Below are 25,654 nucleotides of genomic sequence, written 5' to 3'. Positions count from 1 at the left end.
ATCCCCCTTTCAGTATGGCTTGACTTAATTTTGTGGAATATTCTAAAGTAATCTATGAGTAATCTATGACATAAATAGACTAAAATAACAGAGTTGAAAGGGACCTTGGAGGTCTTCTAGTCCCGTGATGGCGAACCTATGGCACGCATGCCACAGGTGACACGCAGAGCCATTTGTGCCGGCAAGCTGCAGGCAAATTTACCTCACTGCGCATGTGCGTACCTCACAACTGATTTTCGGCTGGTTTGAGGCCTTTTTCGGCCTCCCAAAAGCTTGAGAAAGGCTTCTGCAGGCTTCTGGAGGCTTTGCAGGCTGAAAGCTATGCTCATTTCGCCACGTCCTGTTTTTCCGAAAATACTGGAAGTGACAAAACAGGGCTACTTTTTGGCCTGCAAAGCCTCCAGAAGCCTGCAAAAGCTTTTCTCAAGCCTTTGGGAGGCCAAAAATCAGCTATGGGGTGCAGTGCAGGTAAGGGGTGGTGGTGGGGGATTGCACCTGCATGCGTAGGGGGCATGGAGGGTGCGCATTGCCTTCTGGGTGCTGGCACGCGAGTGGGAGCATGCAAGCACGTGCACAATTTTTGGCAAAGGAGCCCAAAAAGGTTAGCCACCACTGTTCTAGTCCAACCCCCTGCTTAGGAGTAATCATTATTGCAATCCCACTGGTTAACCATATTCATTCATTACTGATGATGCCATCTAGTTGGGTAATGAACTATTTGCAAGAAAACAACCAAGCTGAGACAGCACCAAAGTCCCCACAGTTCAACACTGAGCTACAGATATTCTCTTCTGTCAGCATTCTCATTCTTAAAACACAACAATGATAAACTATAATAGAGCAGGGAAAAATAACTACAAAACCAGGGCTCTTCCTGTTACAAATGAATGCACACTCTAAGCTAGCTAAATGTCTATGGAGATCCTCAGTCATCCAGGTCCTGGTTGGTTGTCCCAAAAGTGCTTTTTCAAGAGGCAACTGGACTTTGTAGTTTTTCTTTGAAGACATTTTACTTCTCATCCGAGAAGCTTGTTCAGCTCTAAGATAGCATTACTGTTTCTTCTTCACCACCCCTGCCTTCTTCCCTCTGCCCCTTGCAAACTCTGTTGCTTTTAATAGATCAGAGGTCTCCAAACTTGGCTGGCTGGAGAATTCTGGGAGTTGAAGTCCACAAGTCTTAAAGTTGCCAAGTTTGGGGACCCCTGTAATAGATGTTTGACAAGCATAGAATCAGCTAGGGAAATTTTTCTTGAAGATAAAAGTTGAATGTTTCACATGCTGAACTTCTAATACACTCATGGCTGCCGACACTTTAATCTTTTGGCAGTTGACTCCAACAAATATCACTGATGGACTATAGTATTTTGTAGTGATTAATAATACCAGCATTTGCCTATCCCAGATCCTTGAGAAGAACTTGGCAAGTGGATAAAAATGCCAGATCCATTCTAAATATCTGGCTGACTGTGTGACAAGGCATCATAATCCTGGTTTATAATATGTATCCTTGAGTCCAAATGTAATTAATTCTGGTTCCAAGAGGAAGTTTACATAATGAAATATCTTTCTCTCTCATACAGACACTGTGGCTCAGTTTGAGGGCATTCGGTATAAAAGCACAAGGGCACAATTTCTGCAAGACCTAATTTTCCAGAGGGGATATTCTGCCCTCATTTGTGGCTCAATCCAAACTGTCCAACTTCAAATAAGAATGGTAGGAGCAGCAGCAACGGTTGCTAAACCAGCTTTGACTTTTCGTGCATTTTTAACTGAAAGGAAGAAGGGCCTCAAATTCTTTTGGCACTCCAATAAGCCCCAAGGAGACTAAAAAGGAACTAGGCTGCCTTTTAAGAGAGACAAGGAGCAAAGCAAATACTTCTGTCCTCCAGCTGAGGATAGAAGTATTAAGGGTTTTCTTCTCTTAATCCTGTAGAAGTGTGAGGACTACCAACCCCAACCTTCCCAGCCAACACAGATAATGTTCATGATGGTTGACAACTCGGGGAGTTGAATTCTCAATGCACAAGGAACATACCAGATGGCCATGCCTGTTTTGTTCACAAGAAACCAAATTCAAACAACCAATTCCCAATTCCTAAGTCTACTGCAGAGTTTTATTGCCAGAAAAACAACTCTCACCAAATTATAACTTGGAGTCACCTCTGCTGGTCTATGATCATAATAAAGATTTGATTTGGAGTCACCAACTTTTTGGCAATATTATTACGGAATCATACAGTTAGAAATGTCTCAAAGATCTTCTTGTCCCATCTCCTGCTAATACAATATAGAAATATATGGTTCTAGCACCTCTGATAGCCAACTTAGAAATCTCCAAGAATTTATCTACTATCTTCCTAAATTGTTTGTTCCGCTATTAAATAGCTTGCTTTATCAACAAGTTCTTCTTAATGTTTAGTCCAAATCCTTTCCCTTACAATCTACTCTAGCTGGTTCAGTCCCTATTACTTTGGAGCAACAGAGGACAAACTGTGTGTGACCCTAACCCTAATCCCATTTCTATGTCCAACTTCTCTGTGGGGAGCTTTGTTTTTCCCGCTAAACCTATTCAACTCCATCTATTTTCCTTCACATAATTTTATACCTTTATGCCTTTTACCAGCATGGAAAATCACTAGTAATTCCCCCCCCCCCCACACACACACAATGGATTGGTTCTGCCACAAGGTCTGATGATGCCACTAGCTTGAACAATTATTATTCAAGGACGCTCACTTTGAGGACATGGCTAGGAACCATTATGCAAACAGAGCCCAAGGACAGCTTCTCAGAAGTGACCAACACTCCCTCCATTGAACCAAAAGCACAGGAGGCAGAAAGCCAGAATTAAGTGCTTTGAACAAAATTACTTGTCAGAATTCCAGCGTTATTACTGCAAATCATTTCCTAAAAATATTATTAATCTGTATGTCTACGGAGATTCTCAGTCATCTAGTTCATGGTTGTCCCAAAGGTGCTTTTTTCAAAAGGCTACAGGACTTTCTTGTTTGGTTTTTTTCTGAGGACATTTCGCTTCTCATCCAAGAAGCTTCTTCGGTTTTGACTGAATCCTTCCATTTCCCACCATTCAGTCAGAGCTGAAGAAGCTTCTTGGATGAGAAGCAAAACGTCTTCAAACAAAAACCAGAAAGTCCAGTGGCCTCTTGAAAAAAGCACCTTTGGGACTTATTAATATGAATTCTGAAAGAAACTTTCCTTGCTCTTCTTCCCCTGTCCTGATGTATTTGTGGAGTGACCTAAAAACAGCTTTAAGAGAGAGGAAGTTCCTTATATACATAGATGGGGTTCTAAAATTACAGTTGCACCCCAGAAAGCAAAACATCTATTCCCTAGGGGTGGGGCGGGGGCCACAACCCATAATCCCTAGCAGTAGTACTACAAAGCCCTAGGACCCACCCTCAAGCACTTTCCAAAACCTATCCTGTTTTGATAAGTTTAAGCGTAACCAATGGAATGAAACATATCAGGAACTATCTGCATTACATTTAACATTAAATGCAATTAAATGTGAATTAAGATAAAAGCTTCTGTCCTATGTCACACTGTAGTGAACAACCACTGAAAGACTATAGTGAAATCCAACTATAGTGATTCACTTAATAACTATGGCAAGAAAGATCATAAAATGGGAGCAAATTCACTTAACAAATGTCTTGCTTAACAACAAAAAAATTAGATTCAATTTTTTCGTAAGTCAAGGACTACCTGTACACCTTCCAACAGAGATCTCTTGCAAGGGGCTCTTTAGAGAGCAGAAGATGGCAGGAAGAACACCAAGGACAGCTGAGGTACACAACCTTTTGTCCTCAACCATTCTGAGAATTCCCAGAAACTGTGGCCTCAATATGTCTGAAGTTGAAAGTTGGTGAAAAAGTTGTGATAAGTGGATGAATTTACAGGAAGATGTTTTGAAGCCAACCAAGATTATTTAGTATCTAATCTGTCACTCAAGCTTTTCCCATCGCTAGCCTCCTGATCATCCTGGAAATGCTAGAGTTCAAAATAGGTCTGAACTGTGACAAAGGCTTCCAAACTTTCTGCTGCAAAATTACTGCTGCAAACCAGGGGTGGGATTCTACCAGTTCGCACCTAATCGCTAGAACCGGTTGTTAACATTCTAAGCAGTTCAGAGAACCGGTTGTTAGAAGAAATTCCTGGTCTAATCCTGTAAGGAAGGCAGAAAGGAAACATTCTGGTGTTGCTTACAGAAACTCCCTCTCCGTTAACCCTTATTACATTCTTGGCAGGACTAGACTTCCTGTCTCTGGAACTTCTCTGGAGTTTTTTTCCCCTCCTTTGCTGGTACTTTGCTTGTGTTGGAGGGACCATTCAAAGTTACAGTGGCACTGAAAAAAGTGACTTATGACCATTTCTCACACTTACGACTGTTGCAGCATCCCCACAGTCATGAGAGGCCAGGCGAGGAGATGCATGCCTCGATGTGAGTGATATGGACCACCAAGCCACACCCACCAACTAAACCACGCCCACAGAACCGGTTGTTAAAAAATTTGAATCCCACCCCTGTTGCAAACCCAGCTTCACCATGGAAATTGTAAAAATTTTAAATAGTGCACAGTAACTCTGTGCCTTCCCTGTCAAGGTGCTTAGTTTGAAAACCATGAGTATGCAAGTAGTTCTCCACTTACAACAGCTCATTTAGTGACTGTTTGAAACAATAGACTTATATACCACTTCACAATGCTTTTGCAGCCCTCTCTAAGCAGTTTACAGAGTCAGCCTCTTCCCCTCCAACAATCTGGGTCCTCATTTTACCCACCTCGGAAGGATGGGAGGCTGAGTCAACCTTGAGCCCCATCAGGGTCAAACTCCTGGCAGTGACCAGTGAGTTAACTTGCAGTACTATATTCTAACCACTACACCACCACACTTAAGTCACAACAGCACTGAAAAAAGTGACTTATGACATTTTTCACATTTATGACTGTTTCATGGTCCTATGATCAAAATTCAGATGCTTGACAACTGATTCATATTTATGATGGTTGCAGCGTCCTGAGGTCATGCCATCCATCACCTTCTGTGACCTTCTGACAAGCAAAGTCAATGGGGAAGCCAGATTATGAACAGTTTTATTACCTAAACAAATGCAGTGATTCACTTAATAACCATGACAAGAAAGGTCATAAAATGAGGCTCACTTAATCATGGTCTTGTTTACCAACAAAAATGTTGGGCTTAATTGTGACCATAATTCAAGAACTACTTGTATTCAACTGAGGATCCTTCTGGTGCACTTGCCAGATGCACTACAAACCAAATCCAAATAAGGAAGGAATACCTGCACAATAAAACTACGTTTGCAAGGTTGAGGCAATGAACTGTCTTATTTCAGATGTTTTTTTTTTAAAGAAATCATAATGATTTCCTAGCTTAAGAGAAAGGAGCAATCAAACTGAGCATGACATGGACCAAAATAGGCTAAAATGTTTTTCTTTGATGTGCTACCATCCTAAAGGTAAATGTTCACCCCAGGGAAGCATTTGAATATCCAATCCAAATCTTTCCTAAGGTCTTCAGTGGCACCAGATGGATAAAGGTTGCCAAATGCAACTTCAACACCCTTCTCAGGTTCTTGTTCCCTGGGGCCATAACTGACAATCTCTTCTAAATTAAATGCTAATGGCCATGCAAATGATTCCAAATATCCAAAGTAAGTAAATAACTTGCAGATTGCTGAAGGGGCAAAAACGTAATCCTAAAGGAATTACTAGGGCATGATTTACTATTTTGTCAGAGAAGCAGAGTAGGAAGAAACTCAGAGTTGGCAAACTCAGGTAGGATTCTCCGACCTGGCAAATTCTTTCATTGCATATGATGGATGAATCCACATCAATATTGCAACCTAGTTATGTCAGGAAAAAGAACCAGTAGAAAGAGTTATTTGTGCATTCATACACCCAGTTATCAGATGAATATTTTTTTTCTGCAGTTTTTCTTTTCAATGGTTTATTAGATATGATAGGAACCAATTCTGTTTTAAAGGGTGGAATAATATTTTAGTAACACTGGGTGTGGTATTCTTGCATGTTCTTTAGTTCCAAGATAGTTGGGGAATATGTAGGAATCCCGTCTTTCACTGATCAATAACTTACAACAATTCACAGTCTTAACACCATCTCTGTCCAACACGGAACTATTTTAAATTAAGAAACGAAATCTTTTTTTTTCTATCTCCCCCCTCCTTTTTTCTTTCTTTTCTATTTTTCTTCAACTTTTTCCCTTCTTCTTTCCAGAAAAATGTTAAGCATACTCTTCAATTACACAGAAGAGGAAAAAAAAGTTCTCTAGGGCCTGAACTTGAGAAAATATGAGAAAAGTTGCAGTTTTCTTGAACTGCATTTGAGGTGACTCATTAAAGTAGCTATGTCTTTTTCTTTCCTCAAAGGAGGAGGAGCCTGGGAAAAAAAGACACCGCTCTTTTTAAGATATGTAGCTTGCACATTCCCATGTATTCTGAAACACGTCTTCCAAATGGTTTTCAAAACATGCACAACTCCAGTGTTCAGTAATGGCAATTCTGAAGGCAGCTGCTTCTCCTCCAAATCTTGAGCAAAATCTGCTTCTTTATCACCATTTGGAATTTGATCCTTTTAACTAGAGAGATTACAATTGGCAATTTCTGCATCCAGAATTTTTTCCTCCGTGACAATCCCGTTCTTCAGACAGTTAGATGCTCTGCATACCTCTTCAAGAGGACTACGAAAAAACACATCCAACTTTCTGAGTTTAGTTGCATCTTTTGAAAAAAAAAAACAGCAAGGGCCACTTCGACTCTGAGGGTACATCCCCAATTTACTCCAGTCATAGCCTGCCTTGACATAATCTAGGAATTATCTGGGTGATAATCTGCTGAGAATTCCCAATTAAAGATCCTTACTGCTGCTTTTTTAAAAAATTATTTGTATCAATTCTTTATTATTTTTACAAATAACTCAAGACCACAAACATATCCAACACACCTTCCTCCTCCTCCTATCCCCACAACAACAACCCTGGGAGGTGGGTTGAGCTGAGAGAGAAAGAGAGAGTAACTGGCACAATATCACCCAGCTGGCTTTCATGGCTAAGGTGGGGCTTGAACTCATGATCTCCTGCTTTCTAGCCTGGTGCCTTAACCATTAGACCAAACTGGCTCTTTGTACATGTGATGGCTAAGCTTGAACTGACTTGTACTACAATCTAACTTTGCTGACCAGACTACCAGATATGATGGACTCCAACTTATCATGAGGCAGGTGAGATTAAGGAGTCATCACAAGTGTTAAAGTGAATGCCAAGGTAGTCCTCCACTTATAGACCAAATGAGCTAAAAATTGTGGCTCTTTGTACACGTGATGGCTAGTTAAACTGATTGTATCCCCTACAATATGTAATCTGTTCTTCTCCTTCCTCTGACCAGATGCTACCAGATATGATGGACTCCCAACCTTATCATACTCAGGCCTGCCAGGTGAGAATTACAGGGACTGTGAAGATCATCTATACAAGAGGCAGCTTTTAAACAGATAAAAAGAAATTTAGAAATTGAAACGTGAGACTCCAGTATATAAATCTATATTTACGGAACAAATACAATAAATACCGTAACTATAAATATTTAACAATAATATTTGATGCAGAAATCATCAAAGTCTCCAAGGCTTACTTTCTTCCCTCAGAAAAAAGAGGACAGGGAGATTCATTTCTCTCCCTGCTCTCCAACCCCAACAGGAGGCTCCATTATATTAAGATGCAAACTACACATCAAGAATTTCTCGTCTCGGAAATACCTAGCGTGGGGTCAGCGGTTAGCCACCCCTATTCAATCAGAAACTTCTCCCCCTCCCAGTTCGTCTCGTCAGCCGACAATTCAATCTGTGGCTCCTGATCAGATTCCATCTACTTTCCTACCGGGTGTCCTGCACGCATCCCGAAGCAAATCTATTGGAAGTGATGTTTTCATTAAAAGAGCCCATATGGCTGCTTTTAAGCATTATTCTGCCTTTTTCTGCAGGTGGTTTGGCAGAAGGTAAGGAGATCTGGGTGAGTTTTTCCCTTCGGAGGAACCAGCTGGTGCAAAAATAAAATACCCTTGGCTACATCTGCGAGAGAAACACAATTAGTAGGAAGAAGACTTCACAAGGGACTCTTCAGAAATCACTCTTCCCTTCCCTGCCTGGTAATTCCAGAAGACCTCTCCTATTACTGAGTAACGATTACTCTCTCCCAGTTATTTACTCTGGCTATATACTGTCATAATTCTCTTTAGAGCAAAGCTGCTTAGTAAAAAAAAAAAAACGGGCAGAGGAAACTTCTACTCCTTTGAAGACCTAGAGAGCTCAACACAAATTGAGGAATTGCTAGGACGACGGTCGGTGCACAACGCAAAGGGACGGATCACAGACTGTAACAGCCGGCTGCCTCAGTATCATCCACCTCCTTAAAATCAGCAGGGAAAAGAGCGACTTTGCAAACAAGAAGATCAGGAAAAGCCGCCGCGGCTGCATTAGCCTTTTAAGTGGGAAACAAGGCAGAAATGCTGAAGATTGGTATCAGGTCCCTTGGCAACTGTCGTAAACCTAAAATAATTCTTGCCAGCGCACAATTCCCACCCTCGGTTGGGGAGTGTTTACTGAGAAGAACGGGATGGGATTCTAGATCTCCGCTGTGAGACTATAGGTAGGCCTTGACTTACTACCACAATAGGGACAGGAACATCTGTCACTGAGCGAGGTAGGTCTTTTGCTATGGCCATAAAGTGAATCACCATGGTCATTAAATGAATCCGGCTTCCCCCTCCCCAATGACTTTCATCATCTTTTAACAATCCTATAATCCCTTGTGGGGTTATGAATGGAGCTAGCAGAATGTTTAATGGCCGGATGCCCTTCCTGTCACCAATGTGGAGTTTTGTTCAGCATCTGGGAAGACCACAAATGGTAATCAGATGACCTTAGGATGCTGCAACCATCATATATATACATGTTGGTTGCCAAGCGCCTGAATTTTGATCCCATGACCGTGGGGATGGTGTGATAACGTGAGGATTGGTTGCGAGTCACTTTTTTCAATGCCATTGTAAGTTTGAACAAACGGTTGTAAGTTGAGGACTATCTGCAAGCACAATGAAGGCTGTTAAGTCTACAGAGTGGAAGCCAGCAGCAGCAGCAACTGCTAAGGCTATGAAAGAGAACACCTGTTATGGAGGGAGAGGGGAATGACATGATAAATATGAGCCTCTGCAGTGGTTAGAGTGCAGTACTGCAAGCTACTTCCGCTGACTGCCTACAATTTGGCAGTTCAAATCCCATCAGGCTCAAGGTTGACTCAGCCTTCCATCCTTCTGAGGTCGGTAAAAGGAGGACCCAGATTGTTGGGGGCAATAGGCTGACTCTGTAAACTGCTTTGAGAGGGCTGTAAAGCACTATAAAGCGGTATATAAGTCTAAGCACTAACGCTATTTAAGGAGGGAATCACTTGGCTCACTTTGAATATGGTGATTTACAAGTGAATATTGGGTATAAGCTTAAAATCAAGGTGGGGAGAAGTGCTGAAGTGCCAATCAGCAGCCAGGGGTATTTTTAAATCCTTGCACGCAACAAAATAGATACTGCTGTGGATCTGGCAGCTCTTTGATGACATGTGTGATGCATTCAAAAGCAGCATCTCTGTTCATATTGCAGCCTCAGTGAGCATCTCGGCTCTTGGCAAGAAGATGGATTCGTGCCTTCTTTGCAAGGATGCGTTTTGCCTTCTCTTGGGCCTTTCGTGCAAAGATACACAGATATGAAAAATGCACCACCAGAAATGCTTGGGCTTCTTTTGATCTTTATATCCTTCAATATAAATCAAGATACAGATTTTTTTTTTTTAAAAAAAAATTAAGTTAACGAATTCATCTACTTTCTCAAGATCCTCCTAGGGCCCCAGCAAAGTGTTTTTCACACCGCTATCAGTATTTTCCAGCTGCAAACAAGATCCAGTGGAAAGGGGGAGGGGACACGGATCACATATATGAAGAAGTAACTGAATCGTTCCAGGACTAAAGTAGAGCCTTGATTTATTTATTTATTTTAATTTGTGTCTTGCTTTTTCGCCATGGAATTCAGTTTGCACCTGCAGATGTGCCTCTGCTGCAACCCACATGTATCTTCCTTCATTAAAATATTGACTGGCTTCACACATTAGGCTAAGTTGCGGCAGTCTGTTTAACACATTGTTTCTCAAACTTGGCAACTGTTAAGATGTCTGGAGTTCAACTCCCAGAATTCCCCAGCCAGCATGCTTTCAGATGTGTGAACCTCAACTCCCAGAATAGGATGGGATGGGATAGAGTAGAGTAGAGTAGAGTAGAGTAGAGTAGAGTAGAGTAGAGTAGAGTAGAGTAGAGTAGAGTAGAGTAGAGTAGAATTCTTTATTGGCCAAGTGTGATTGGACACACAAGGAATTTGTCTTGGTGCAAATGCTCTCAGTGTACATAAAAGAAACGATACATTCGTCAAGAGTCAAGAATCATAAGGTACAACACTTAATAATAATTCCCTATCCAACAAGCATTAAACATCTGTATCTTGCCAAAACTGTATATTTTAGCATATAGCATATCCAACACACCAGTATTAACCGAGAGAGAGAGAGAGAGAGAGAGAGAGAGAGAGAGAGAGAGAGAGAGAGAGAGGGAGAGAGAGAGGGAGGGAGGGAGGAGTGATTTCCAACTTTGGTCCTCATTCCCTCTACAACTTGTATGGGTTCCCAATGGATCATCCATCATTTCTAAATCTTGTGAAATGACATCATTGAAAGCTGCTCCATTTTGATCCAGGCCTACGCAGAAGACTCCAACTTGCAGATCATATTCTCCGAATGTAGAGAATAATCAAATCCTCAAGATGGCGATGAGATGGAGCACACACACCCCAATGCCAAACAACCAAGAAGGCGCCCTCGAAATACATGGCAAAGAACGTTCATAGAAGACTTAAAGACTTTAAACATCCCATGGGAAAATGCTGAAATACAGGTAGTCCTCAACTTACAACAATTCATTTACTGACTGTTCAAAGTTACAACGGCACTGAAAAAAGTAACTTATGACCACTTTTCACCCTTAACTACCATTGCAGCATCTCCCAGGGTCACATGATCAAATTTCAAATGGTTGGCAACTGACTCACGGTTGCAGTATCCTGGGGTCATGTGATCAGCTTTTGCAACCTTCTGAGAAACAAAGTCAACAGAGAAGCCAGATTCACTTAACAACTCAGTTACAGAATGATAAATGAAATAGTGTACTATGGTATAAACAAGAAAGTAATAGTTATAATCATGATGTATAACACTATGTAGATAAAAGAGACTATATTGTATAATAGTTATAACTAGGATGTTTACTATGATGTTAAAAAAGGGGATTTGGTATAACCAGTACACGGATGTTGTAAAATTGGAACTGTGATGGAAAATAATGGAAAATGTAATAAAAATATTAAAAAACAACACCACCCAGTTACTAACTTCACTGCAATGATTCACTTAGCAACTATTGCAAGAAAGGTTGTAAAATGGGGCAAAACTCACTTAACAAACGTTTCAGTGAGCAACATAAATGTGGTTGTAACTCGAGGACTACCTGGACTTGCCCAAAACTGAAAATACAGGAGATCCCTGTATTACATAGCATGGGAGGATGCTAAATGCACCCAAGGGCATTCCTCTTGAGCCAGCGGATTCCTTCCAGCTGAGTAGCACTGCCCAAAAGTCCTTGTTGTTGGTTGTAAAAAGCCACACAACTGCAGCTCCAGACCCAGCAAGGGAAGGGATCTCTCAGACATACTGTACACATGTAGCAAGTCGAATTTGGCAGCTTTCCTCTGCAGCTCCAGCCGAGGCATGCTCTCATCTCGCTGGTTTCACACTCCACAGGAGATCCAAAAAATAAAGCTTAGCTTGCAAATTAGCCAACTGCAGCCTCTTTGGGCAGGCAAATCCAAGGAAAAAGAAGGGAAAAGAATCAGAAAACGGTTCCCCACCCCCCCACAAATGATTAATAGTGTAAATCTATCTATGTACTCAGGCTTCATAATCTATGGGTTCACACACTGGGGTGAGCCATGATTTGCTCAACCGTGTCTTATCAAATACATTACAATGGGGCAGCTTTACCCAAATAAACAATGAGGGGTTGTGCCAAAGGATGGGACTGGAGGGCTGCAATCACAGAGTTCAGATATATTTCCTTTGTCTCTATTTTCACCTGCTCTATTTTCATAAATGTAGCTAGAATTTCATGGAACAAGAGCTAAATTTTCCTTCCACAGGTTTTACAGGGAAAATCTGGGAAAAACTACTATAATTTACTTGAATGCAGCTTCAAATTACCAATAATCAGTATATGTATAGATGGGTTTTGATTTGGCAAAATGATAATGAGAACTAGGAACTTGTTTTTATTCAAATTAGTACATTGTCACTTTATGGGAAACAACTTGATTATTGATTTAAAAATCTGAGTCAAGGGTGACAATTTATACTGGCGCAAGTTTTTTATTATTATTATTTTGCAAAATTATTGTTTTTCACTATTGTGGCTACAACTACCATTTTTATTCAAGTTTTAAATGTCCCCTTATAAATTTGTCTTGCATAGTTTATGGTCAAAGGGAAAATAGTAAAAGCTTTATTCCAGTTATTTATTAGTTCTTCTCAGAACAACCGTCCCCTCTCCAAAGCAAAACAGAAGAAACCCAAATTAAGCAAAATCTATACTCACAAATTGGACACAGCTAAATAGACAGATGGGGAGAATATTTACATTTATATGCCCTTACAGAAATTCAACAGCAAAAACTGCCAGATTTAAGGTCTTAAATATCAGAAATAAGGAAACCAAATTAAACATTAACTGGAAAACACTTTCACAATCATTGGTCCATCGTGTAGAAAACGGATTGAAAATCTCAAGTCTATAAAACAAATTACACACTACATATCTTCCAGGGACTTGTAGAAACAATTGAAGTATATGCTAAAGTGAGATAAAATCAAGAGCTTTCAGTCAGAGTTAGGCTAGCCCTAATTGTTCAAATAAAAGGTGAAAGATATATGCGGGTTAGTTTCACCCAAGAGAATTGGTCATGCATACCAACATTTATTACTGTTGTGAAATTCAGTATAATATAAAGTTCCTTGTCTTTTAAGTTAAGACCATATTGCTCAACTTTGCTTCTGGCTTTCTTGCACATAATGAGAAACTACAAAGTGCAAAATGAGAAACTACAAAATGCAAAGGAAGAAATTATAGTTTAAGTTCCAACTCTAGTCCTGGATTGCAGACCAAAAGATAATATTTGACTTACAACCAGTTCCTTAATGATTGTTCAAGATTACAGTGGACCTACTTATGAAACAGATTCAAAATTAACACAGCTGCTGCTCCTCCACCAGTCACGTCACTGAAACCAGGTTGCATTTTTGACCTTTTTACTTATTGATTTGTATCCCGCCTTTATTATTTTTACCAATAGGCAGCCAATATATGCAACACACCTTCCTCCTACTTTCCCCACAACAACAATCCTGTGAAGTAGATAGGGCTGAGAGATAGTGACTGGCCCAAAGTCACTCAGCTGGCTTTCATGACTAAAGCAGGACTTGAACTCATGGTCTCCTGCTTTCTAGCCTGGTGCCTTAATCACTAGACCAAACTGGCTCTTCATTAGACCATTTGCATTATCCCGTGGTCACATGACTCCAATTTACAACCCTTTTTTGTGCCAGAAACTGCCTTTTCCTTCTGGTTTCTGGCAACAAACTATTATTACAATGGACAATGGATTAACTTAACAGCTTCGAGGTTCACATAAAGACTACGCCATTTGCTTATGGCCACCACTGTTTAACAAGTGGCTCAACTTACAACCATAATTCTTGACTCGATTATGGTCACAAGTCAAGGACTACCTGCAGTCTGATTCTTTTTCCAGTCTTGGGTTTCTAATCAGACTTTCAATACAGTTGCACTGTTCTGAAGAAGGGCAGTTGGATAATCCCAGAACATTTCCAATAAGAAACAAAGGAGTACAGAGCAGCTCAGTGAAGGAGATATAGTACAAAAGTAACCCTTGTTCAAATAAATCCTGGTTTATGTGACAGAATCTGTCACAGCAGACCCATTCCCCCTTGCCTACATATATATTAAAATGACACACCAGCACTATGGTATCTAGGAAGCAGAATAAGTCCCAAGCAATATTTCAACACCCCCCAAAAAAAAGTAATAATAATAATAATTCATTTCTTCTCAGCTGCTTTTCCTTACTCACCAAATCAACATTTCCAGTTCTGGACTGTTACCTGAATCATACAAGGCAACCATTTAAACACTCACAAAACCACATTCTGCAATACTGATGAATAGGAATAATGTAGAAGAATCTTGCCCTGGATTTTTCTATTATTTCAAAACTTTAAACTAAATCTAAATCCGCAGTGAGACTGAAACTCAAAGGTCTGGTTGGAACATGCATTCCAGTGTGACATGAATGACTGCATTCGCCCATTATGGTGAGCCAAATCATGGTTTATTTGGTTTTATCTTTGCATTTTGCACAAACACAACCACAGTGGTTTCTATACCATGGGTTATGGTTTAATACATTGTCTGAATCAAGCCAAAAGTGATTTATTCAACAGCTATGGATACCTAAACATAAATCTGGCAATCAAAGACTGTGTTACCAATAAACAAACTGTGGTTTAACAAAATGGTTGAACCCCTTGTGTCCATATGATGAAACCAGCAAAGATCAAGCAAAATGAATCTCCACGTCTCTCACCTTTTCCAGCATGTTTATGGAGATAAGATAGTTAACCTATCTGTCTCGGAGTCACAAAAGCAATGTGTGCATGTGCAAACTGGCCCCTGAGATTAAGTCTTATCAAATGTGTATTGGTGAAACCACTACAATACTCATTGCATTTTCTTTGAATTCTGGTAAGGAATGAGTCACATACACACACACACACACACACACACACACACACACACACACACAAATAGAAACTGATTTGGTTAGATTATCTGAGTTTGAATGAGGTGATGCCTGAAAAAAAATCCCTCTGTATTATCTTTCCCATCCAGAAAACTGAGCAGTGACATATAAGGGGATAGCGTCAAAGAAAAGGAAGATCAGAGAAATGACTCACCATCTGTTACTCTCCCCAAAATCAAAAATCAGTTCTATATCAGCACAAGCCTACAGAATTCAAGATTTCTCAAGGTGAGAAGAAAAGATATAAAGCAACTTTCTTCCCTGATTCATCAAATATCCGGTGCTCACATCTGCTTCTTCCGCAGGATTTTTATGTACTACCTATCTAAGCGGAAGAATAGCACGCAGGAGATGCATTGCTATGCATACAAATATATACATGTCCAATCCATCTCCCTTCCCTTCCTCATCTTTTTTACGTCCCTTTGTTTCATTTTCTGGACTGAAGACCTTTGGGGGGGCAGATATTCTTTGAGACGTTGGGTTTTGGTCTATTAGCCCCCCCTTTTTTTTTGCATTCATCCCACCCTCTTTCTGTAAAGCAGCTTAAAGAGCAGAGTTTTAATAAGTTTGGGGGAAATACCACATGCACTGGGTCTGGAAAGAGACCTGTACATGTTCAAAAATTTGTTTTCACAATCTGTAAGAAATCCAGAAGTTCCTTCATAAATATCACTCATGAGGAAAAAATATCAGATACCTGTTCCTTGAAGTACAGGAATGTTATTTGAGAACTTCATAATAATAGTGCACAGATATACAGACACACATACTAATGTCTGTGGTAAACTGGTGGCCAGAAAGTCACCAGGCTAGAAACCAGGAGATGGTGAGTTCTAGTCCTACCTTAGCCAAGAAAGCCTGCAGTGTGACTTTGGGCCAATCACCAGAAGACTGTAAGCTCTAGTCCCGCCTTAGGCATGAAAACTAGCTGGAGGACTTTGGGCCAATCACGGTCTCTTACCCCAACCACCTCACAGGGTTGTTGTAGTGGGAAAAATAAGAGGATGAAAGAGTACTAGTCACTTGGGGCTATTTATACAAATTATAAAGGTGGATTATAAACAAATAATGAAATGTTGAAGGATGTGGAGGAAGCATATAGAGAAAACATATATACAAGTATAATAAAACCAGGGAACAATTGTCTTTGCATCAGAACAATTTGCTTTTTCTGACACTTGAAATCCGTCTCTGTTTGCCAGAAGATGGGACTGACGGACAAATGAGAAAATAACAGTCAAATGCTCAGAATACCAAGAACTTAAAGCCATGCTGATATAACACCCTTTTATTTTATGGCATTAAGCAGCAAAAAGTGTAAGAAATATTTCTAAAGCAGAATCTTAGAGTATGTTATTACATACACATTATTGTCATATATTTCATCTAGAAAAAAATAGAAAAGGGTGTCATGGAAGGACTCTTGCAGATTTTTTGCTTATCAATCAAAAGTAATTATTTGCCCTGTATAGACATTCTTAAAAAATAAGAGATATATGGTTTCATTACTATCCTACAATAACGACATGTTGATCAACCTTTCACACAAATATCCTGCACATAATTATGCACTCAGGTTCAGCCTATACCCAAGGGTTAAGACAGGGTGGATTTACTTATAACATTATCAACAGATTTGTGCCCTAACTTAATCAACAAATTCCCTCACCTTAGGCATGAAAAACTGGCTGGGTGACTTTGGGCCAATCAATCTTTCAATCCAACGTACAGGGTTGTTGTTGTGGGGAAAATAGGACAAAAAGTATATTTGCAGCCTTGAGTTATTCATACACAATAATAAAGGCAGGATAAAAATCAAACAAATACATTTTAAAAATACACTTACTGAAAAAATGAATTTGTGAAGACACGCAATGATAAATAGAAGTCCAATGCCACTGTACCATTGACAACTGGATAAACATTTCTTTAAAAACTGAAAAGACGACTCTTCAAGAAAAATCAGGGGAAGGATAAACATGACCCCATAAAACCAATGAACTGTGAGCAACCTTCTCCTTTCTGAACATAATTTGCAAGATACGTCAATTTCAATAAATCAAATATGCAGATTAGTGGAAGATTATAAACCAGCTGTTACCTCCAAAACTGAGCATGAAACACTATGCATTTAACACAACTCTTTTATTACAGTGTTGTAAATGTCCCATGCAAGCTTAAAAGTCACACAGAAGTCTTCAAACTTAGTTATTAAGAAACCCAAGTGATGAAACAAAAGCAATGATTGCTTAGCTATTTCTACTGACCTTTAGTTTAGTTTAGATAGACAACGCATATTGCTTCAGCCCTACAAATCATATGAAATACTGAGAAAATCCAACATTTGCACGCTGAAATATGGAGGCATCAAATCTCAGAAATAGGGGGGAAAGGAAATTAATTTTTTGGGTCTTTGTCTTTTATCCTACAAAAATGGACTTCAACAACTTAAAAGGCAGGAGTCCTTATACCATCCTGAACAAGAAAAGTTTGGACAACCGTTTGTTCCATATAGTACATTATAAAGACTCCTGACGTGAGCAAGGGGTTGTGCTACAACAATCTTGGCAACTTTAAGATGTGTGGACCTCAACTCCCAAAATTCCCCATCTTGGCTGGCTGGGGAATTCTGGGAATTCAGATCCACACATCTGCCAGGGTTGAGAAACATTAGGTCATTAGAAGACCTCCAAGGTCCCTTCTAGCCCTATGATTCTATGATTCACTATTTGGAGAGAAATATTCTAATCTACATACTCTCAAAGCCACTTTTCATTTGACATTTTCCAGGCCTTTTCTGAAAGTGAAAAAGATTAGGGCAATTTAGCTCTACTAGTTTGAGCAAACATCCTAATGACCCTCAAATCCAACTTACATAAGGGGCAGAAAATGAACAAGGTTTTCCACATATATCCCAGTTTTTAACTATAGAATCTCTATAGTATTTGCATTTTTTTAAAAAGTGCTGATTCCTCTAATCTCTATAACCCAACAACTAAAGTGGTTAGAAACCCATCTGAGCTTGCCCTAAACATTTCAATACCTGAGGCTGAAAACATTGCACTCTATGCCGTTATAAATCGGGGACAGCATCTATTAAACAATCATTAACGATATTCAACATTTAGTGCTTTGCGAAGTCCCTCACTTTCATGAGGCATTTTGGAGAGGAAAAAGTGTTGACTTACTTTTCATACTCGATATTATCTTTGTCACATCGCTTGTCCTTGTGCTTCTCCCAGTCTTTCCCATGTCTGCATGTGGTCAGAGAAATAATATCTTTCCCATTATGGATGTGGCGGAGAGCATTCCGGGTGTCGGAACCAATGCCGGTCAGGTATCTCTTCCCTTTAAAAACCAAGAGATACTTTTTCTTGGGTGGGAGAGAAGTCTTGTATAACCAGCCTCTTTCCCCACCTTTCTGGGGATGTTCCTTCGAAAACAAAGGGATGGAGATATCAAAACCAGGCCGAAAGTTCTCGACATAAAAACTGGCTTTGGCCAGGATAGCCTGTCCAATGTCAAAGCCCAAGTCTTCAGTGTAATTAGGCCACGTGCCAGAATACAGGTTAAATATGAGGTGGTTTTGTCCGTCATTCCAAAGCCGGAAATCTTGGATTTTCTCATTGATGTTATGAACATATTGTATGGAGAGATGGTCCCTGTCCAACGTGTCAATGTTTAGAACAAACAGGCAGGCTTCCTCTGGATTGGAGGTGTAATAACGGGACTCTTCAATGGAGCTGATGATTTTGAGGTAACTTTCGGACACAGGATCTCCTCCTTCCAGGGGGTAAACGAAGATTTTGAACCCGTGTTCCCTACATTTAGAAAAATCAAAGCAAGTCTCCATACGGCACCTGCTGTTCTTGTAAACACTCAGCTTCAACTGCTGCCGGCTTTGGGGAGACTCATCCCCGTGGCCCCTTTCATTGCTCTGGAGCTCCTCAGAATCTGCGAAGTTCTTGAGAAGAATCTCATCGGCCCAATGAGGCCAGGTCTTTAAGACTTCAGCTTTTTTGCTGGAGAAAAAGGCAAAGTGTCTTATTTGGTCTCCTCCAAACAAAACAAGCAGAAGCCACGTGGCCAAGAGAGTCACGAACAGGTATTTTTTCTTGGCCTGCATGGGTTCATGCAGAACCCACCAAATCCTTATTTAGAAAGGAAATCAATCAGATCAATATAGCAATCCAGAAAGTGAATTATTCAGGCACAAGGGGGGACTAACTTCATTGGAGAGAAACAGGAGCTCAAACCTCGGAAATGGAGTCTAGAATGCTGCAGACGGCAATTTCTAAGGGTCCAATTTCTCTCCCCATTTTCAGATATACCCTAGCTTTGAAATGCACCACACCACCGTTAAGAGTTGATTGGGTGGCTTCTTCAGTTCCAACAATTTGGTGTGGTTCTGAAACCACCCCAGCCTTTATCATATATATAATCTTTATTCCATATTTATTTCAGGCTGGGTAAACAGCCTGAGTTTGATTACTGTTTTTTCTCTCTCTCTCTTTACCACTTCCTGGTGCTTTTCTTTTTAAATCTTCAGTGACTGCCCTATCTTTTCCCCCTGAGGATTAAAAAAAAAAAATCGGTCATTTTATCAACTCACCCTTCCAGTTTGTGACTGTACTGGGTTCTTCTTTTGTTCTGCTATCTGATTTGGCCTGGCACAGCCCCCAGCAGACAATCCAACAAGTAACAGATAAAAAGTCTCATGGGATGTTTGATCCTTAAAAGATCCTTAATGGAGAATCTACCTTTCTAACCACTCAGAAAATTGGTTTGAATCCTATTTTTTTTGCTTTAAAAGAACAGATGAACCAAGCGACTGTCTTCTACTCTTGGAAAAAGGCAAAGAAACACTTGCAGTCCCTAATTTATTAGATTCTTGGCACCAAGTGCTTTCCGATGGAGACATTTCTCTGCTCCCAAAGAAATAAACTCAAATCTTCATCCACCAGTAATCTTCAAGCCAAGCCATGTATTTTTCTGCGGTTTTGTTTTGCTGAATTAGTATAAACTATTCCTTTAAAGATAGGACTTTCAACAAGTTTTAACTCTCAACCTTCAAGCCCTCCCCGGTTGATGTTTCCATCACTTTCGCTTTTCTGGAACCCAGTTAATTCGCTCAACACTTCCTTCAAACCGAAGTTATTTTTTGTCCAGGTGCAGGTTTTTAATGATGCCTTTTCTCTCTTTGGCCGGAAAACTGGAGCTTTCTGCGCTTTGGTGCTTGTCCTTGGATCATCCGAGGATTCTTCCGAGGCTCAGAGACCCCATTTACCCCGGGAGAGAGGGAATCAATCCGGCGGGAATCGCAGTGCCCTTAGCGCACCTTAAAGCTTCCTGTTCGCCCTTCCTTCTCAGTCCATTCTATCCTGTATTGTCCGCCCTGCCCGGCTTCCACGCCACCCATCAATCGCTTGGCAAAGCCACAACCATCCACCTTCTCCGCCGCCCGTCAATCAGGGCATTGCGCGTCGCCGGTCCAGCTCTCGCTTTCCACCGCTGCGCTTTCCCTTCCTCGCCCGCCTTCGCAACTCAACGCGCAGCGTTCCACTTCCACCTTCACAACATTCCACCCGGCCCCGCCCCCTCGCTTCTGATTCGTCCCCGGCCCCCTCAAAGGGCGTGGCCGCTGCCCCTAACCCTTTCCTCCCCGAAGAGAAAAAGAGGGAAGGTTGCTCATTGGCTCTTCCTGCCGCGCCCCGTCAGGGATGCTGGTCCGCGTGGGAAAATTGGAGGGCCGCGTTCTCCGGGTGGGGTGGGAGGAATTCTGGTCTCCAACTCGGGAGGGACGCTGAGAGTCGGCGTGGATTACTTCGGGTCGAGCCTGAGCCTCCCAGATGGAATGGGTTACTAATACTAACCTGGTTGGGGGTTTGGGGAGCAACAGTTGCCCATCAGACAAATAGAATAGAATGGAGCTGGAAGGGACCTTGGAGGTCTTCTAGTCCAGCCCCCTTCTCAAGCAGGAGATGCTATACACACCATTATTTATTTATTTATTTATTTATTTATTTATTTATTTATTTATTATTTTTGTCAAGCGATTGTTAGATAACAGGCATAAGCATGGTTTTGAATACATGAAATGGATACGAATAAAAAAGAAACAATAGGACAGGGACGGTAGGCACGTTGGTGCGCTTAATGCATGCCCCCTACGGACCTCTTAGGAAAGGGGTGAGGTCAATAGGAGACAGTCTAAGGTTAAAGTTTTGGGGGTTTGGGGAAGAAACCACAGAGTCAGGTAGAGCAGGGGTCTCCAACCTTGGCCACTTTAAGCCTGGAGGACTTCAACTCCCAGAATTCCCTTTGGGAGTTGGTCCTCCAGGCTTAAAGTGGCCAAGTGGGAGACCCCTGACTTAAACCATCAGCCTGCTTCACACATTGTCTAAGCCACTGTGTGATTTAGGCTTAGCTTGTTTGTGTACAATCCAGCCTCAATGACTTTTGAAGTCTCTCTGGAAGCAGACTGGGCTTCTCAACTTTGGGGAATCTGTGGAGAAAAAATGATCTCTTTCTTGGCCTTTTTCACTTGCTGGCTGGGGAATTCTGGGAGTTGAAGTCCTCCAGGCTTAAAGTGGCCAAGGTTGGAGACCCCTGAGGTAGAGTGTTCCAGACATTGACCACTCTGTTGCTGAAGTCGTATTTCCTTCAATCAAGTTTGGTGCAGTTTATCTTGAGTTTGTATCCATTGTTTGCTCTTGTATTGTTATGGTTGAAGCTGAAGTATTCATTGACAGGTAGGACATTTCAGAGAAGTGGCTGTCTAATCTCTTCTTAAAAACCTCCAAAACGCCCAATCTTCACAGGACATGGGTGGGATTCCCCCCCAAAAAAAAAAAATATTAAAAAAATATTATATAGAATTGAATAGAGTTGGATGGGACTTTAGAGGTCTTCTAATCCAACCCCCTGCACAAGCAGGACCTCCAATACTATTTCAGACAAGAGGCTGTCCAGTCTCTTCTTAAAATCTCCAGTAATGAAGCAGCCACAAGGCCAGCTGTTCCACTGGTTAATTGTCCTCACTGTTTGGAAGTTTCTCCTGAATTGCAGGTTGCTTCTCTCCTTGATTAGTTTCCATCCATTGTTTCTTGCCCTGCCCTCTGGGGCTTTGGAGAATAATTTGATCCCCCTCTTACTTGTTTGTTTGTCAAACGTGTACAAGATTAGTACAGGTATGAACATAAACAAGAACAAAGGAAGTAAATACAGATAAATGGGACAGTAAGACAGACGGTAGGCATGCTGGTGTGCTTATGCACGCCCCCTTTAAGGACCTCTTAAGAATGAGGTGAGGTCCACGGTAGACAGTTTGAGGTTGAAGCTGTGAGAGGTTGAGGCTGTAACAACAGAGTCAGGTAGGGCGTTCCAGGCATTGACCATTCTGTTGCTGAAGTCATATTTTCTGCAATCGAGTTTGGAATGGTTTACCTTGAGTTTGTATCAGTTGTTTGCCAGTGTATTATTGTGATTGAGGCTGAAGAAGTCGTTGACGGGCAAGATGTTGCAATAGACAATTTTGTGAACTATGCTTAGATCAGACCGCAGGCTCTTCTTTGTGGCAGCTTCTCAAATACTGGAATACTGCTATAATGTCACCCCTAATTCTTTTCTCTAGCCAAACCCAAATCCTGCAGCCATTCTTCATATGTTTTAGTCTCCAGGCCTTTGATCGCCTTAGTTGCTCTTCTCTGAACTTTTTACAAAGTCTCAACATCTTTTTTGTAGTCTAGTGACCAAAATTGGTTGCAGTATTCCAGATGTGGTTCTTGCTTGGGTTTTGTAAAGCAGTACTTTCATGTGATCTTGATTCACCACCCAAAGGGCTCACTCCAGGCTCAAATGATCTTATTTAGGACACATGCTGTGAAGACACACCTCTCTGCAGGCCCTAGTTCTGGGGAAGATGGAAGGTCAAGAGATGACCAGCAGGAAGGTAGAGGCTTATGGTTATAGTGTCCATGGAGGCATCCTTGGAAGCCATGATGAAGGACCAGATTAAGGACTAGCCATGGAAAAGGTCTATCCATGCAGTTTCCAGTTGATGATACATCTATCTCGGACACATCATGAGAAGATCCAACTCTTCAGAGACGTCTATGATGCTTGGGAAAGGAGGAAGGAAAGGGGAAAGGATGGCCAGCAGTGACACGGAAAGACTCTGGCACAGTGCCAAGAAGTCCAATGGGCCAAGAAGACCTGAAATATCAGGTTAGGGACTGATTGTCATGGAGAAAATATATCACTGTGGTCAGGAGGAGTCAAAATGACTTCGTGGCACACAATCATTCAGTTCTCCATTAGGAAAGTCACAGATTGGCATATGGATTTGAGTTTTAGTAATATTTATACATTAAAAAAAAAATGAAGAGTACATTGTGATTGTAGAACAAGAGTTGAACTTAAGTTTCATTTATATGTATTGTAAAAAATGTCAGATTATTTATATATATTTGTTTCTGTATTTCTTATTTTTTATATTTGTATCTGCTTTCTTTTTATATATCATGATATATGCATGTGTATGTGTGTGGCCCTACTCCATGTTGGAGTAGCCCCCAAACACACCCTTTATATTTAAAAAATCCAAACTATCTTGATAATTGTGCAGTTCCCTGCCTACAACTGTACTTCATCATTCCAACATGGAGTAGGGCCACTACTTTTACAAACACTGCTTTTTGGAAAAGTATAGGTCAAGACTTCATTGGGATTACCTGCTATAGTAAACTTTGCTTCTGACTCAGCATTGCATAGGATGCTTTTAAAATCCTGATAGTGCATTAAAAGCTACGGATTGCTTAAGGGAGGGTTTGTTGAGTAATTACACATGGTTTGATTGACCAAAGCTAAGCCATAAGGCATGTTTGGTTCCCATAATGGGCTCCTGAGGGATGGTTTCTAAGCTGTTTAACCCAGGGGTGGGATTCAATTTTTTAAACAACCGGTTCTGTGGGCGTGGCTTAGTTGGTGGGCATGGCTTGCTGATCATGTGGGTGGGCGTGGCCAACTCGATGCCACTCACATCAAGGGGCGCTTCTCCTCGCCTGGCCTCTCAGGACAGTGGGGATGCTGCAACGTTCGTAAGTGTGAAAAATGGTCATAAGTTACTTTTTTCAGTGCCATTGTAACTTTGAATGGTCACTAGTTTTAGACCAAAACTCAGAAAGAGTATGTAAACTCACGTTTGAATGTCAATCTTTCTAGCTAGCCAAGAAGCCTTGCTGAATGTCACTCATCTTGGTACCTTGTCATTAAAAGCTTCTTTCTGGCAGCTCTGCTTCATTATTCAATTATTTCTTCAAAGTGCCAACTCCAACAGGGGAGCATTTCCTCCCAACAGCAGTGTAAAAAGCTTAAAACAACCCTTCCCCTTTAAGAAAGTACCAGCAAAGGAAAAAAAAACCTCCTTTGGAGACAGTAAGTCTAGGCATACTGCCAAGAATGCAAGAAGGGTGGAAAAAAACAAAAGAAGATTTCTTCCAACAACTGGTTCTCCGAACTGCTTAGAAAATTAACAACCGGTTCTAGCAAATAGGTGAGAACCTATAGAATCCCACCCCTGGTTTAACCACTGGCAAAAATGGCTGGAGATTGATAAGGAGAAGGATCTTAACCTGTTTCTGTTTCTATTGGCCTTTCTTGCTTGCTTATTGCTAGCTAGATATGCTATACTTAGTATTAAAAGTTTAGTTTAAATATTATTTAAGTTTCTGTCCGTCCCCCCCCCCGCTCTTCCAAATCTAGTTTGGTTAAAAGTGAGTTTTTCTGGCCTCATGCATTTCTTAATAAGTCTAGCTTTTGCTTCAAATATATTAAATGTCTGCCTGTATCCAAGAAAACTATTTCATGAGCATATTTTACTTGTTAATGGAATGTTCTCCATTTGCATACTTTCTATTCTTTCAGCACCCTGCTTATGCTCAGGAACACATCCTCTAACAAGAACTCCCGCTGAATTAAAATCAACCGTGATAAACCAAATCTCAACTGCATCTTTCCAGAATAGGTAAGACTAACAGTGCTCTTCCTGTTCTGTATCTTGAAGGAGAGATACAGAACTTCCAATAGCAATAGCAATAGCACTTAGACTTATATAGCAATAGTACTTAGACTTATACACCGCTTCACGGTGCTTTACCGCCCTCTCTAAGTAGTTTGCAGAGTCAGCATATTGCCCCCAACAATCTGGGTTCTCATTTTGCAGACCTCGGAAGGATGGACAGCTGAGTCAACCTTGAGCCCGACAGGATTGAACTGCTGACAGTCGACAGAATTAGCCTGCAATACTGCATGCTAACCACTGTGCCACCATGGCTCTTGTGGGAATTCTTTGTGTTTTGGGACATTTGGTGAGTGCCAAATCTCCAGGTTGGGAAAGACAGACTTAACATGTCCTTCCTCTCCCTCCTTCTATGCACCTTGTATACCTGAGGTCTTATTTCCATAGTGCATGGCCCCATGTGCCCTGGTCCTCTTCAACCTTCCTGTTTGCTTCAGGTCAGCTTTCTTCAAAAATGCAGTACAGGTGAAATGCATGTTATCCTATCAAGGGCTTAACT

At 41.0% G+C, this 25,654-nt stretch overlaps 1 protein-coding gene and 1 long non-coding RNA gene across 3 annotated transcripts in view; one reads left to right on the top strand and one right to left on the bottom strand.

Annotated features, from left to right (window-relative positions):
• EXTL1 (exostosin like glycosyltransferase 1) overlaps positions 1-20,628 on the bottom strand; it is a 48,730-nt gene extending 28,102 nt beyond the window's left edge. The window contains exons 1-2 of one of the 2 annotated variants that reach the window (XM_087970631.1): positions 19,690-20,623; positions 18,266-19,099 (exon numbers count right to left, since the gene is read on the bottom strand). In XM_087970631.1, the coding sequence (XP_087826757.1) occupies positions 18,266-18,930 (665 nt within the window). In that variant the 5' untranslated portion in view covers positions 18,931-19,099; positions 19,690-20,623. Of the gene's footprint in view, positions 1-18,265 lie in introns of both variants that reach the window. The other variant, XM_026676013.2, reaches the window with a different exon arrangement.
• Positions 20,629-20,749: 121 nt separating this feature from the next.
• Positions 20,750-25,421, top strand: LOC148129886 (uncharacterized). The gene is made up of 3 exons (XR_015750421.1): positions 20,750-20,839; positions 25,002-25,101; positions 25,300-25,421. It is a non-coding gene; the product is annotated as an uncharacterized LOC148129886 (long non-coding RNA).
• Positions 25,422-25,654: the final 233 nt, after the last annotated feature.

This window comes from Notechis scutatus, chromosome 8, assembly GCF_049901735.1.
Source record: "Notechis scutatus isolate UNSWTSFEM ecotype Mainland chromosome 8, rNotScu1.2, whole genome shotgun sequence".
Lineage (NCBI taxonomy): Eukaryota > Metazoa > Chordata > Lepidosauria > Squamata > Elapidae > Notechis > Notechis scutatus.
Note: the sequence above shows the minus strand (reverse complement) of the source record. Positions and strands in the feature narration are given on the sequence as shown.